Raw genomic sequence first — 16,676 nt, forward strand, 5'->3', positions numbered from 1 at the left:
GCTAGAGATCTCCTGCCTGGGCTTAGTGGTGGGATTTCAGGGCTTTCAACAGCAGTTGCTGTAGTCAGTCTTCTTGGGAATCTCCTACCTGGGGCTCCTGAAGTAGCATGAGCTATGGTTAGGGTTAGAGAATTGGAAAGGTTTAGAACAGTCTTTCTGCTTGGGATTAGTAGGACTCCTGGATTTATATTTAAGCAGGTATGGCAGTCCATGTGTGTAAGTCATAGACCTTGTGGATCATCCCCCATTCCCCCTCCCCACCCCCTCAGGATTAGATCTGAGAGCATTTCTAGAAGAGGGGTCACGCTTCCATGCTTCAGAGTGGTAAAGTTGCCCTTCCTCCAGGGCTTTTTCAGCAGCTAGGGATATCCCAGCTGGGCTCTGTGATGGAGTATGGGAGCTTTCTAAGGCAGGTCCTCTAGCCAGGCTTTTTGGGGTCTCCTGCCCAAGCTCCTAGACTAGCCTGAGTTAGAGAATTGGAAAGATTTAGAGCTTTCTGTTTGAGATTATTAGGACTCCAAGAGCTCTATTTAGAACACCCAGGTACATATGGCAGTCCATACTAATAGTAAGTCACATGGACCTTGCCCCTGCCCCCCGCACCCAGAGTAGGATCTAAGCGGAGGGGTCACACTTGGAAGTGGGACAGTTTTTCTTGCTCTGGTGTTTTTGGCAGCTGGGGCTCTCCCAGCTGGGCTTAGCATTGGGGTGGTGGTGGTGGGGGGGGGCATTCAAGGGTGTTTCTGTAGTCATGCTCCTCAGGGTATCCTTCCTATAGCTGCTTGAGTAACCTGAGCTAGGATTAGGGTTAGAGAATTGGAAAGGTTTAGAGGGGTCTTTCTGCTTGTGATTACTAGGACTCCTGGATGTTATAAATATGACACAGGTAGGTAGGGAAGTCCATACTGATGGGAAGGTGGGATGGACCCTGAGGCCCTCCAAGCTAGGGTTGGATCAGGGAGGGTTCCCAGTTGAGTGGACATGCTTGAGAGTGGGACAGTTCCTCTTGCTAAGGTCTGTTTTGGTAGTTTGGATTGCCTAGCTTGGCTTAGTGACAGGGTTCTGGGGCTTCCCAAAGTAGTTCCCACAGTCTTATTTCTTGGGGTCTCATGTCTGGTAGTACTGGGATAGCCTGAATTACAGTTAGGGTTCGGTTAGAGATTTGGAAAGGTTTAGAGCTGTATTTCTGATGGGGATATATAGGACTTCCAGTTGTATTTAGGTACAGCAGTCCATACTAATAAAAATTGGGTTGAACTTGGGCCCCCCCACCTAAGCCCTGTATTTTTGCACCCCAGACTCCTGCCACTGGCCTGGTAGGCTCAGGAGTCAGGGGGAAGCAAAAGAAAACTTTGGAACATTGGAGAAAGGAGCACAGGAGGTGCCTCTGCCTAGCAAGACGGCCACACACATCCTTGATGCATCCTCCTGCTTCCCAGTCTAATGTCCTATTTTTGGCAACCCAAAAATAGGGTGGCAGAGGAACCTCAGAGGCGAGACTGAAACAAGCAAACTCCATTTCCAAAGGGGATAAAAGTCCTGACAGAAATATTATGACTGCAGCATGCAATTGAGCTTAAGGCATATAACAGCATCAATAAAATAAAGTTTTCTCCCTGGAAATGTGGGTAACGAAGTGAGAGAAAAAAGTAATAACTTTCAAAACAACAAGGATTGCCTCTAGGCATGGGAGACAGTAACTAACAACTTTCTCCAAATACCTTGATTTTGCTTGGCTTTCTATTTTGGGGGATCAGGGAGCTCAGATGTGAAAAGTGAAGCTGATTCAAGCTGTTGCTAACTTGACTTCACCCCAGTCCTCAGCACAATACTCATGATCTACTTTAGAAACTGCTCATTAGAGCTTACTTCTAGCGCAGAGGGAGAAGACCCATGTGTATAACTTAACCACATCCCTGAAATACTGATCCTTGCATTACAATCTAGGCAAACCAGAAACAAAGGAGATTGTGTAATAGGATAATTACAAGAGCAACTGGGGGAGACTATTACCCCTAATAGGATGGGGGGGTGTGAAAGAAAAATGAGACTATTCCTGAGTGCATCTACATGTGCAATTAGCATATAGCAATAAACTCTGGTGCAGTTTGTGCTGGAGTTTATTGCTCTCAGGGGCACTGTTTACATGTGTGCCCAGGACTGTAGCACATTCAGCTGTGATGGAGCAGTCCTGGCTGGCAGGAGGCCCAGGGGGTCTGTTACCAAATTTGCCCATTACTTTGGGGTGTGCTCATTTATTAAAGGATAGTTTCTAGGGTCTTGGTGATTCTGTCAGTGTGCTGCTTGTGTTACTATACGGAGCTGTATCTCTCCCTTCTGCAAGCCCTCACCCCCAGTGGAGCTATCTTGCAGGACTCAATCTCAATGGGACTGGGTTCCTCCAGTCACCAAATCAGTCATACACACAAACACACACAAATTAACGTGACACGCCTGACCTGGCCGGGCTGATCAGCATGGACAGGCTGACACCCTCATATGCCAAGAATCAGTTCATAAGAGCAACAATAAAATGCAGTCAGACACAAGCACACAGGTAAACAGAATCCCTCTGAATCTGGCTGGGTGTCCAGCTGACACCCTCATGGGCCAGCATTCAGTTCATAAGGGCACGTCTGAGTCAAACTGGGTCAATCAGCCTGTACAAGCTGATCCCCTTATGTGTTTCAAACTCAGCACGTCCCAATCTTTGGCCTCCTGATGAGCAGACCCCACAATAATTTAGGCTTCACAGGGATCTTTAGCATAGGTAAAAGAAGCGTTGCTGCAGAACACGGGAGGAAAAAGAAGCAGAGAAGGAAAAATATACCCAATTACTACCAGTTTGACCATAAAAGTTATTTATTGCTAAGCATATGAAATATATAATGGTACTAGTAGTAATAGACATGCAAAAGAAAAACAAACACAAACAATGACAATACTACCCTGGTTTCACTAAGTATTTGGGGAAACTTAGCTCAAGCTTAACTAATACAGTTCAGGTTCAGAAGTTTATGCCTAGACAGAAGAGAGAGAACACTGGGGTCTCACCTAGTCCACGGTACCCAGGCTGCAAAGCTGACAGGCACAGTCCATAGCACAATCCTTGAAGAGAGAGACGATCTGTTCTTCCAGCGTCCCAAGAACGACAGGGGATGGTGTCAGCACAGGAGTTTTCTTCTTCTTTCCTTTTCTCCCTCTTTCCTCCTGCTTCTTCTTTTTCTTTCTTTTTCTTTAAGCACACACACTTACAGATTTTTATACCCTCAGTTCAGCTGCTTCGAAGCATCCTCAGCAGTGTAAATCATTGTCTTTTCTATTGACAAGGGGTTATCTGGTTTGGACCATCTCAGGAAACTGATTGATAATCAGGAAACACTTAAGATTAGGGAGTAACCCAAATACTTGGGAGCCAGCTTGAGATTCCTATGGATGGCAGATATCCTGATGGGATATCTCATGGTTTCTTCAGGAACAATAGATAGCTTGCAGCATCAGGATTTGGGATTTTTACTTGTTGTGCACAAGCCTCAGCTTAGCATGACTTTTCCAGATTTTACTATAGTCTTTTAACAGACTTAAAGCAATTATCGGGGTGCTCATAACCTTTTGTGGAGAGGACTCCCACCAGTCGTTTCGGGAAAGATACGACAACACCTGGGATTAGGGCTCCAGCAGGCTGGATGCTGTGATGAACCCTTAACCATTGTTCAAATGTTGCCCGTACCCCCTCTGACTCGGTCTCTTGCCTCAGCATTCCCTAACCCGGCAACCGAGTTTTAGTCAATCAAGTTTAAATAGGCCTCCCATAGTGGGACCGGGGAATGTACGGCCCGAGATGCCTATTAAACTTAGAGCTGTGTGTGTGTGTCTGGGGGGGGAAGTCCTTAGCAAATCCAGATTAGAACTGGGATGATAAATGCTGAGCTGGGTGTGTGTGAACATGGGTTAATTAACATTGGAAGCACAGATTCCCCATCATGCAGCGCTCTCCTGCTTCTCTGGTCCCAGAATTCACTGCAGTCTCTGCTTCAGGCTTTCTGTTTTCCATCTCTCATGTATATGAATGGTCATCTGGTTCCATCTCAGATGCAGATGAGACCGAGGGCAGTTGTTCACTCTTATCACCCTTATCTGGAGAGTTTTAGGTGCGTCTCTCACTGCATCCTAATCAGTTTCGTTTAGGTAGAGGAGGGGGGGGGGGCGGAGTCCTTTGTGAGTCAGACAGACTGCATCCTGTGTCAGGGTTGCCCAAGAACACAGAGCTGAGGCGTAACAGGTCAGTCTGCCAGCCTGGAGCTGCTCCGCCCCGGCTTAATATGCTTTGTTGTTAGCAGGGCTGGATTTACCCTTTAGTGGGCCCTAAGCAAACAAACTTGTGGGCCCTGGGCTGGTTGAGACCATCCCCACCTCACCCTGTGCTGCTGCTGGCAGGGAGTGCAGCTCAGAGATGCTGCTAGGGAGCAGCTGTGATGGTGGCAAGGCCAGTGGAAGGGAGGGGAGGGGAAGGGAAGGGAGGCAGATGTTCTGCCGCCCCGGAGAGAAGGACTGGGGTCCCCGCAGCTCAGGGCCTAGGGGAGGGGAAGGGAGGTGGATGGGGCTATTTGTGCTGCCGCCATGGAGGGAAGGACTGGGGCCCTGCAGCTCAGGGCCCTAGGCATGTGCCTAGTTTGCCTATGTGTTAATCTGGCCCTGGTCGTTAGCATAGTGGCCTCTTCCAAGGATTGACAGATTCTTGTGAATATATAGCCTGATTTTAAAGAGCCAAATAATAAAAACATAGAAAAGAAGTTAGGTATCTACAGGCCACATTAGGTAAGTATGTCCAGGTGAGTAATCCACAACAGTTAACCTTACTGGTGAAAACTTGGTACCTAAGCAGTTAAGTTACTTAGGTACTCTGGGTTCTCCTACTGAACATGCTCAGAAGTTCCACCATCTTGACAGGACTGAACATTTCCATGACTCTTGACTAAGGCCATTTAGGAGTGACAAACTAGGTGTTCCTGTGCAGAAGTCCATTTAGGGGGCCTGATGCAGTAGATGTCCTCAGAATATGTCTGACATCATGAGAGGCATGAGTTCAACTGAAGCACAGCAACCACACATTTTGCAGTAAAGAGCCATTGCATAAAATGCATAAACAATGGTGGGAGCAGCAATCAGAGCCCAGGATTTCACTCTCTCAGGGCAATTACCTCATGAGCAGGTTTCTTATGCTCTCTCTAACCCCATGACTCTTGAATTATTTTGCACATAACCACAGCCTAGCTATAACTGGAGGGGTAGAACTTTGTCTTCTAGAAAGGGTGCTTTCCTTGGAGGCAGAAGATGTGCGTTTCATATATGATAGCTACAGACAAACTTTTCATGGCTTCCTAGTTTCTTCTTTTCACAACAGTAGTTAGTAGCAGCATACTTACCTTAAGATTTTACAGGATATGCTGAACAGTCAGCACATAATATTTTCTTTCTCAAAAGGTTCAAACTTTCAAGGGTTTTCCGTATACTAACGAGTCTGATTTTCACCCAGATGAGCTTTAGATTCTAAATGTGCAGATGAATACAAACGTAGATCAATTGCACAGGGCAACTACTTAACAGAAAAGTGATTAACCTTCTATACTAGTTTGCTATTTTTCTTTAGGAAGCAAGGGTTGTTTTTTTTCTATTTAACATTATTGTAGCTTTTGTCTTTAGGATTAGCACTGGATTAGGGATTAACAAAAATCATTTTACTTATGGCAGCTTAGTTATTGATTGTGCACGAATATTTGGAAAGCGACCAATTAATTTGTAAAAATAATTATGAATTCCAAAAGCACTTTAAATAACCTAACTTGATAGATAGATCTGGGAAGCAAGTTACTTGAGATGTGTGCTCTGCTATTTGTTTTTCATTATTTTCCCCTCTAAAAAGTTTCTTTCAAGTCAGAGAGTAGATACAATATCATATGTAATAGGTCAGCAGTAGAAGGCCCCAAGAATAATGACCGGTAACTCACGGGTATGTTTGCAGAAATAATTTGATGAATTATTTACAAATACAAATTCATTTCTGCAAAGCAAGAGGAAGCAGCAATGCAGAAAAAGGACTGATGCACCTACCAGTGTAATTTAGTAGGCAGCTACTGAGCATTATCTAGTGGTTGGAGTACCTTGACATAGAAGCTCTCAGGGGCCTTTGGTATATCATTTACTCTGTCTCAATTTTCCCATTTGCTGAGATGTGACAAAACACAGTTATACTTGTCGTTGACACAATTTAAAGCAGCTGCCAGCTGTTCTAATTTACCTCAGCAAACATTTGGTCTGTGGCTCAAAGGTGGCAAGCTTACTGTCCTGAACGGCAGTATCTTCATTAGCCAAAGTCAGTAATTGGGGACTATGTATGTTGTGGGGCACTCCACTGACTATAGGTTGCCATTTCATCCAATAGGAAAGTCTTGCACTATGATGTACTCTTCTCTCCTGCCTTCCTTAAAAAATAATGGAGCAGTGTTTTACTAGAAAAGACTTCTCCCAGCACTTGTGTAAGTATTCTTAAATTTGTACAGTGAATGCAAATTACAATCAAAACATATACAAACTGTTTGTAAGCCTAGGCAGACAGGGTTCTTTGGGTGAATCTGATATCTTTTATTAGACCAACTATTTAAGTTGGTCTAATAAAAGATATCAGATTCACCCAAAGAACGATGTCCTTAGACCAACACGGCTACTATCTACACCCCTGTTTGCAAGCCTATACACTCTTACTGCTCTACAGTTTACTTGTCCTGTTGGGCATTTTCTTCTCTACACAGTGAATTTCATCCAGAAACATTGAGTACCTGCAAAAATTAAACTTCCTCTCTGCAGTGGGGGGAAGGGATATTCAGACCCAGGATTCTATTAATTCATCTGATAGAGAGTTGGCTCTGATTCCTTCTGTAGGCTTAACCACCAGTCCGACTGCTTACAAGAAAGGACAGGCTTTTTGTATGCTGTTGCAACTGTAATTGGTCTGCCTTCAGATCCAGCTGCTGAAGATATGCTGACAGCTATTCTTCTTATCGAAATGTTCATGTTTTTTCCTGTACTAGTCCAGGCTCTTTTGCTGATTCAAGGCCCCAAAGGCATTAAATAATTAACTCACATCATTTCCTTTGTGTTCTATATCACTTCATCACATAATAAATACAGCTTGTGGCATTGAAGGAGTGTAAACAGAAAGCAGCAAAGTCAATGGATGTGAAAGTGAAGTATGTACTTTGTAGCCATGTACAAATACATGGGTTGGAGGGAACATTTTATGAACATTTATAGTCATGTAATATCTTCTTTCATTTACCACAGCTGTTTTATTCTGTAGTTAACAGCAATAGTATTACTGTAGTACTTTTTCTATCACCTTGTTAGATTTCTATTTCATTCTAATGAATATCAGTGCTAGGATAGTGCTAGAAATAAGACTGGGTATGCTTTATAGAGAAAAAAACTCCACACAACTTGGTGTCATCTGCAAATTCGTTAAGCGTGTTCTCAAACCCATCATCTGCGATGCTGCAGCTAGTAAAGCGACCAAAACGCTGGCTTGCATCAAACCCATCATCCAAATCAATGGTTCATTGTTTAGTTGGCAACTGGTATCAAGTGGAGTGCCCCAGCGGCCACTCCTAGTGCTGGTTTTGTTCAATATCTTCATTAACAATCTGGAAGATGGGGTGGATTTTACCCTCATCAAGTTCACAGATGACACCAAGCTGGGTGGTGTAGTAGATACACTGGAGGGTACGGTTAGTATTCAGAGTGATCTAGACAAATTGGAGGATTGGGCCAAAAGAAATCTCCTGAGGTTCAACAAGGACAAGTACAAACTCCTGCATGTGGGATGGAAGAAGCCCATGTACTGCTACAGCCTGGGGACTGACTAGGTAAGCAGCAACTCTGCAGAAAAGGACCTGGGGGTTACAGTGAACAATAAACTGGATATGAGTCAGCATTGTGCCGTTGTTTCCAAGAAGGGTAACAGCATATTGGGCTGCCTTAGTAGGAGGGTTGCCAGCAGATTGAGGGAAGTAATTATTCCACTCTATTCTCCACTAGTGAGGCCACATTTGGTGTACTGTATCCAGATTTGGGGCCCCCATTATAGAAAGGATGTGGACAAGTTGGAGAAAGACTAGTGGAGGGCAGTGAAAATGGTTCAGGAGGTAGGGCACATGACTTCAGAGGAGAGGCTGAGCAAACTGGGCTTATTTAGTCTGCAGAAGAGACGACTGAGGCGGGGATTTGATAGCAGCCTTTAACTAGCTGAAGCGTGGCTCCAAAGAAGCTGAAGCTAGACTGTTTTCAGTGGTGACAGATGACAGAACAAGGAGCAATGGTCTCAAGGTGCAGCAAGGGAGGTTTAGGTTGGATATTAGGAAAAACTCTCATTAGGAGGGTGGTGAAACACTGGAACAGGTTACCTAGAGAGATGGTGGAATCTCTGTCCCTTGAGGTTTTTAAGGCCCAGCTCAACAAAGCCCTGGCTGGAATGATATAGTTGGGGATAGTACTGTTTTGAACAGGGGGTTGGACTAGATGACTTCCTGAGTTCCCTTTCAACCCTAATTTTCTATGATAAGTATTACTACTCAGGATTCTTTATTTTTTTTGCTCTGCCTCAGACTTGTCTCAAACTACCCGTATCCTTCTTGAAATGTGGGCCCCACACTGAATCCAGTACTACAGCAGAGGCCTCACCAATACTGGATAGAATGGCAGAATCACTTCCCTCGATTTTTCAGTGACACTTCTGTTAATACAACTCAGGATGCTGTTGGCTTTTTTTTGCAACAAGTGCACATTGTTGGCTTATATTCATTTTATGATTTACTGTAACTCCCAGGTCCTTCTCTGTAGCACTACAGTCTAGGCACTCGTTCCCCAGTCTTATTTTTGCATGCAATTATTCCATCTGAAGTGCAGGATTTTGCACTTGTCCTTGTTGAATTTCATCTGATTAATTACAGATTATTTCTCCAGTCTATTCAAGTAATTTTGGTTCTTAGTCTTACCCACCAGAGTATCTATAACTCCACACAACTTGGTGTCATCTGCAAATTCGTTAAGCGTGTTCTCATACCATACCTAGGACAGACTCCTGTGGAACCCCGCGTGATACCTCCTCCCACCTAGACATTGAGCTACTAATGACTAATCATCGAGCACAATGATCCAACCAATTATGTATCCACCTTACAGTACTTTCATCTAGTCTGTATTTCCTTAGCTTGTTAATGAGACTGTTGTGAGAGACAGTGTGAAAAGCCTTGCTAAAGTCTAGGTGTATAATATCTACTGCCCTCCCTTTCCCCCCTTCTTCCATCCATCCACAAAACCTCTAGTGACATTGAATCGTAGTATCATAGAAGGAAATCAAGTTGGTCAAACTTGCTCTTGATGAATCCACGCTAGCTCTTCCTGATCATTTCCTTTACCTTCTCTACATGCTTCACAATGTAATACTTGAGGACCTGCTCCATGCTCTTTCCAGATATAGAGGTTAGGCTGACTGGTCTATAGTTCCCTGGGTCCTCCTCCTTCTTTCTTAATGATGGGCCAGAATTGCCCTTTTTTAGTCATCCAGGACCTCACCTAACCTCTATGAGTTCTCAAAGAGAAAAATTAACTCAGCCAGTTCTTTCAGTACCTTTCAATGCATCCCATCCAGCCCCACCAACTTGAAAGCATCTAGCTTCTCTAAATAATCCTTAACCTGTTCTGCCATTACTCTAGGCTGTTTGGCTCCTTCCCTATCTTTGCAGATTTCTGCACTCATCATTTGGTAGCTGCCCCTGTTTTTGAAGACTGAAGTAAAAAAGGTATCAAATACTTCAGCCTTCTCTGAATCATCCATAACTAGATTGCCTTTCACATTCAGTTAGGGACCTCTTACTCTTGACATACTTGTAGAATGTCTTTTATTGCTGTTATGTCTCTTGCCAGATGCATTTCAAATTGTGCTTTTAACTTTGAAAGTCTTTATGATACAGTTGCAGATCTAACAGGTGCAGTACCTTTGTTAGCCATTGTAAGTAATTCATGATACAAATCTATAGATGGAGTCCATTTTTTTTAAATTCAAGCATCACTAGTAAAAGTAACCAGAGATTTCATGGTTTTAACTAGATCTTCCATCTCAAATATACCCTCTGGTCCAAAATGAGAGGATGAGAAAAGAAGGCACCTGTGCTCTGGGACCAACTCTCCCAACTGACTACATTCCTGCTGAGAGTGGCTTTTGGGAGAGTCTGGAACCCAGAGGGTGAGTGCTGGCCACCACCACTTGTCCCCTAGTGGTGGGCAAACAGTAGAAACATTTACCCCCTAGGCTCTGGAGCCACACAAAAGCAGGGGCTCCTGCCAGACCCTGCCCTGATCAGCTGGTGAGCTCAGAGCTCACTGACAACATGGAGCTTCAGCAGAGGGCTGTGCTGAGCAGGCAGTGAACTCAGAGCTTATGGTGTTAGCGCAACGCAGCCAAAGTGCGGAGGGGTACATATCCCACTTGCACCATTCCTGGATCCTTTAGTAGCCAAGGAAAAACATTTTTGGAAGGAGGGGAGCTGGCAGAGGGGAGAGGGCATTACAAATGCCTACCTATGAGGACACTAGGATATCTTGTGTGCTTAGCCTGAGAACCAAAGAAAATGGTATGGACCTCCTGGAGACAAAACCATGAATATTGGTGAACAGAGGTTTAGTGGGATTCTTCCAGGGCTTAGTGAAGGTTTGAGAGCTCTCTCTGTCTGGAAGGTGTTATAAATTAAGCAAGTTAAGCTGATGGGTTTGAATAATGATGTGCAGTAAAGATAACAGCTGTCTGGATGACAATACAACCACTTTGCGTTCAATAAGTTAAGAAGAAAATTAAAGACAAATCAGTTAAAATTCTGAAGAACTTATATTGGCCCCGAGGGAGATTTCCCATCCTCTGTGTCTGTTTAAAATCCCTGTGTGGTAGGCAGAGGCAAACAAATCTGCATTCTCTAGCCATCTGTTTCATAGGCAGTCTCCCTTTTACCCAGTCTGCTGCTAAACTGCATTTTGGAAGATGTCAGCTTTCATTTGTTATTTTCTTGCTCTCTCCCCACCCCATAAAGCAAGTGGATGGATTCCTCTGAAAAATATGTCCCTTGTAGCTTTGGGTAAAGAAAATATTTTATTAGGAATCTTAAGCCTGAGTGTAGCAAAAATTAAATGAACACAGGAATGCACAATCAAAAGCCAACTCCTAGTCACTGATCCCATAGAACTATTTGTGTTCATGAGTTTTCTATCTACTCTTTTGGCCTGTGAACTTAGTATTATCCCATTAAGTTTCTTGTATGTGTTTTGAGTGAGGAGATAGCAGTATATGAAGGCCAACAAGGAAGAGCTGCCTATATCCTTTATCAGTCCTATCCTTGCTGCAGGAAACATGATTTTAAAAGGGAGTCCCCAGGCCCTCCCCATTCAAGAGGAGAAAAGATGATGTCAGTGAGGAGCCTGCAAGGGTAGGAATTTGGTGTCATGTAGGAGGAGATGAAGAGCTCCTCAGGGCTCAGACAGTGTCTCAGAGGACATATCCCCACACAGAAGAAAATGATCGAAGTGACTTTGAAGGCCATTATTATCTCTTTTTAATGTGCATCAAGCAAAAATTCTGTACATCAGAGAGTGAGCTTTTCCCTAAGGATGGCCTGTATGGCCAAAACACAATTCCAAACTTCAAAGGTTGCACTCTTAATGATATTCCAAGTGCCTGACTGCTCCAGAGAGCCTGGCCCACCCACGTGCAATTCCCCTTTTTGATTGCTACTGAGAAAACCTGATTTCTTAAGAGCTGATGGCTCTGTTACTTTATATTTGTAAAAAGTGATCTATTACTTAAAATGACTGTTTTCCAGGTCTTTGTGATAATTTATTTTGTATCACAGCTAGTGAGAGAGGAGCACAGCAATAAGTTTGTATCCCTTGGTTTTTGTTCTGACCATAAATAAATTACTGGTTGCTTTGTTGACTAACTAGCTCCTACAGTCCCCAGGCATTTCCGAATTCTTGGAAAAAATGCTGCCTGTGCTTTGGGCACATCAACTTTTAAAGGGGTTCAGTATAGCAAAGGAGCAGATGCCCAGGCCTAGCAGTGTAGGGGACCAAAATACCTTGGATAAATCATGTGAAAAGGCTTTAGTTTTGACTAGTGGTGTTAAAACTTTTCCCTGGCAGGCCAGATGGGCAGTGCCTGGTGTAACCATGGGCAGGATGGTGGTTTTGATCCAGCACCCAAGGCTGACATGGCCGGGGGGGGGGGGGGGGGGGAAGGGGCTTGACCTAGCACTGTAGGGGGAAGGGGGCATGGCCTAGCCCCATGGGAGAAAAGGAGGCATGGTCTAGCCCCAGCCCAGCAGCATGGGGGGAAAGAGGGCATGGCCCAGCCAGGGGGGTGGGGATTATGATCTGGCCCCAGCCTGGCCCTGCAGGGAAAAGGGGCCCAGCCTAGTGGTGGGGGAAAGGGGCATGGCTCAGCCCCAACTCAGCCCTGCAGGGGGAAGGGGGTGTGGCCTGGCTTCAATTGGGCATGTGGGGCTTTGGGTTTGGGAATTTGGCAGAGGGGAGGGTAGTTGTATTAGCAGCCACCATTCACCCACTGCTAAATTTCCTGAGCTGTGGGGAGCACTGCAGGCCAGATGTGATGGCTCTGCAGGCTGCATTTAGCCTGTGGACTGCAGATTAAGCACTCCTGGTCATAACCAACAGCCCTTAATTCAAACTCCACAAACTAAACCACAAGTTTGAAACAGGACATATTTTCTGTCTTGGTTAATGTTGATAAGTAGGGTTCAGCCTCCAACCTATGATGCCATGTGTTCCTAATGAATGCTGTAGTCAGATTGTGTTGGTGTCTCCTATTATTGGGTGCTGGAGGTATCATAATGTTATGGCTTGTCTATTTGTGCAAATTTGCTATTTTTATAGTCTGTTGTAATGCTAAAATTGAATAAGAAGATTATACTTATACAACACTTTGCTTTAGAAAATGTTAAAGCTCTTCACAAAGGCAGCATTACCCCTGCCTTACAGATAGGAAAACTGAGGCATCAAGAGATTAAATGGCTGATCTGCCCACCTATGAATAAATGGCCCAAGATCAGACAGAAATAATTTGTGGTGTCAGAGATGCCCAATCCATACCTGAGCACTTCACAAGTGCTGCACTGAACACTGCAAGATCACATAATGGAAAAAATGTGATGACAGCAAGAAGTCTGAAATTAATTTGGTTCAAGGTGGGGGTGCATCTACATGATCTACGCTGTGTTGCTATAGCATTGGTGGGCATGAATCAAGACGCCGTGATGCTGAAGTTACTGCTAAGTAGGTAAGAGCTACTGTGCAGTAGGGTCAGGAACAACCCATGTGCCATCAGGAATGTACAGTCATGGCTGCGGAGTTAATTAATTTACTGTGCCCTAATATCGGCACACATGTGGACAGTGAAGCTTTACTGCAGAGCTAATTAGTCAACTCAGCAGTAAAGCGTATGTGTAGATGCATCCACTCAGATTTTAACTGAGAAGATGAAGGTGAAATATGGGCCTTTATCAGAACAATGAGTAGTAAGCAGCTCTTGATTAGTAATTACACATTCACACACAGACGCATGCATATGAATGTGTGTATTCACACACTGTTCTCTAAGCCCAAATGCAGTAAAACCCACAGGTATGTTGTGGAGTGTCATGCTCCAATAGGACTGATGGGCCTACTACTTCAGAAATCAATAGCAGAACTCCTGTTGACCTCACTGGGACCCTAATTTCAGCCCACTAATATCAATGTGAGGTTTTTTGACTTTGGAGAATATAGGATCAGGCTCTAGAAGTAGAATTGGGGCCTAAAAGAATGCATATCCTTATGGAACAATACAAGTGGGAAGATTCTGATATATATATGAATCATTTCTTCAATGTCATAGTGCTATGCCCCATCATGTACTCCAGTAATCAGTACTTATTTGTTGACAGCAATTTCACCAAACTCCAGCTTTGTCCAGTCTTGCTGTACCTTTTATATTTGAGCATCTCCTGCTGAAGCAAACAGCTGTTCCTCAAAGTAAAGAAGTTGATCCACTTCAAAACAATCACTTGCTCTAGAAACCACTTTTTCTAGGTATTCTTTGACCTCATCCTCACTTGTATTCTGCTGTCTTGCTTGCTTGAGATAGCTGTAAACCCTTTCAAATACTTCCGATCCCAACTTCTGAATTGCTGATCTGTGAACAAATATTACATATATGTCATATTCAAATGAATCCATATTCCATATTAAAATGTAGCAACTGACACCGGACATCAAAGACTGCATCTTTTTGCATCCAATATGTGTGCCAGTCTAAGGATCAAAACTCCCTATAGAACTTTCCTATGATTAAACTGAATATAAAAGAGATAGTCCTAGGTTAAAATTCTGGCCCTGCTGAACTCAGTGGAAGTTTGGTTGTTGTCTTCGTGGGAGCCAGAATTCCAGCCCAATGTCCAATTTTATGACTTCTTTTACAGTAAATCCAGTTTACACATGCATACTTACTGCTTCTGGATTTTACAGAATTATATCAAGCCAGATGTCAGTGGCATATGGTGAGAAAAATCACATTTCATAAATCATCCCTTAAACTCTTATCAAAAGATAAGGAAACTTTTGTACAAGATGTAGTAAGAACTGAACAGACATTATTCTTCTTTATCAGATGACACATCTGTACTTTGATGATGAAAAACACTCATAGTCACTGAACACTGATTTACAGGGAGGGTCTGGTTGAAAACTGCAAGACTGAGAACTGAATTTTAACACACCAGAAGGTTTGAAACTCTTGTGACAACCCACAAACAGTGTGCAGCCAGTATGTTCATAAAAGGATCAGGGAGAAACTTTTCCTTTTACTCTGTTAAAAACCACATGTTCCTGAAGTACAGGTGCTTGCAAAAAAGATTCTGTTCATTACATCACTTGAACCAAACTTCTCCTTCTTAAACATAACCAGAGGGAGGTCACACCATTTAGGAAACAAACAAACTCTCCTCCATATCTTTCACTTGAGCTCCATGTAGGGCCATCCACATAGCATGTATTTATTGCAGGATTGGGACCTGACCAGCACTGAGTTGCAGTGTGCTATAAATGTTTGCACTTTACCCTTACAAAATATTATGAGTATATTTAAACTATTGTGTGCTGTCCATTTTAAGAATTTGAAGCGAGTAGTAAAGACCTTATAGGGGGCTCTGAAAACAGCCCCTCTCATTCACTCAGGTCCTCTTTAGGTTAATAAATGTACCACAGTGTATTAGTTGGTCAAAATATGGGATTGTCCAACACTATATCATAATATCCACGCACAAAGGGAGAGTATTATGGCTGCACATGAAACCTTATCTGTGTCATTTCCTTTCTCTTGAGTGTTTTTTTTAGACCAGAGTTGTCCCTTGCACAAATTCCAGCAATTTGCATACATAACCTTAACTGATTTCTGATAGCAGCAGTGGCAACAGACAGTCTCTCCTCTCAGCATTTTTGTACTTTTGCCAGTACTTCAATATCAAATAGATAGTACAGGATTTCCCCTGGGATTTCATCCTGGCATACAGCCATTCTTGAAGATAGTTTCTCAAAATAGCTTAAGAGTTTCATTTAACACGTTTGCCATATGCTAAAATGAATTAGAAGCATCTATTTTCCTGGGACCACTAGACTGGTGTTTTCAGCATGGACTAAAAGTGTCCCTCATTTTTTCTGGATTTCATTCTTATGCCTTCACAGCTACCCTTATTCTACATACATTTGGTACTCCATCATTTTTATTGTTGAAAGTTCTTTACATCCAAAATAAATAATGAGCTGAAGTGATGGAAAGAGTCACATGGCCTAACAAAAAGAATCCTGAAGTATTTTAAGATTTGAGCATCATTTTGAAGGGGTGGGGTGTCTTTGCAAGTCTGCTGCATCCTGTCTCACACACTTGGATGTTGGCTGAGAGATACAGACCTCAGCATTCTCAGGGTGTCATAATGCTCTCACCTACACCTTTGATAACTGGTAGTGACTGGTCTATTACTATGATGATGCTTAGTATACATTTCCAAGTCCCTTGTCTCAGTGAGGAAGGAAATGGAATAGCACCATGCAGTATTTAAAGGCATAGTAAGTCACTTAAGTAAACTCAAGCCTTATGCAGGCAGCATAAAGTTTAAACCTACTTTTCTTTACCTGATCAGGAAAAAGAATCCAAAGAAATCTGAAGTGGGCATCAACTCCCCAGTTCTGTTGGTGAAAAGATAAAGTGCAGGTTTTCCTTGCTTTATATGGGTTCTGTATGTGGGAATTTGCTCTTATGCGATGACCCTTTTTATACCAAGAATTCGTTATACGTGAGGTAAATTCACTCTTATGCAATAAGTATGGTCGAAGCCCACAGTCAGCTGCTTTGTACAGTGGATTGTGGGAGTGGTGCACACCAAAATATAGTCTCCCGTGTAGATCTGTGCTCCTTGCTTGTTGTCTGCGACACGTGTTTCTGTAGCTGCCATCCCCATTATGGTAGTGTCCTGTGCTTACGAGTACTGTCTGCTGTTGGTGAATACCAAAATTGTCTTGTAAAAGTG

General features: G+C 43.3%; 1 protein-coding gene across 4 annotated transcripts in view; it reads right to left on the bottom strand.

Annotated features, from left to right (window-relative positions):
• Positions 1 to 11,626: 11,626 nt before the first annotated feature.
• Positions 11,627 to 16,676, bottom strand: part of NEK11 (NIMA related kinase 11) — a 204,375-nt gene continuing 199,325 nt past the window's right edge. For all 4 annotated transcript variants that reach the window (XM_059728794.1, XM_059728796.1, XM_059728792.1 and 1 more), the window contains one exon: positions 11,627 to 14,287. In XM_059728794.1, the coding sequence (XP_059584777.1) occupies positions 14,083 to 14,287 (205 nt within the window). In that variant the 3' untranslated portion in view covers positions 11,627 to 14,082. The remainder of the gene's footprint in view (positions 14,288 to 16,676) is intronic.

This window comes from Alligator mississippiensis, chromosome 5 (genome assembly GCF_030867095.1).
Source record: "Alligator mississippiensis isolate rAllMis1 chromosome 5, rAllMis1, whole genome shotgun sequence".
Classification (NCBI taxonomy): Eukaryota; Metazoa; Chordata; order Crocodylia; family Alligatoridae; genus Alligator; species Alligator mississippiensis.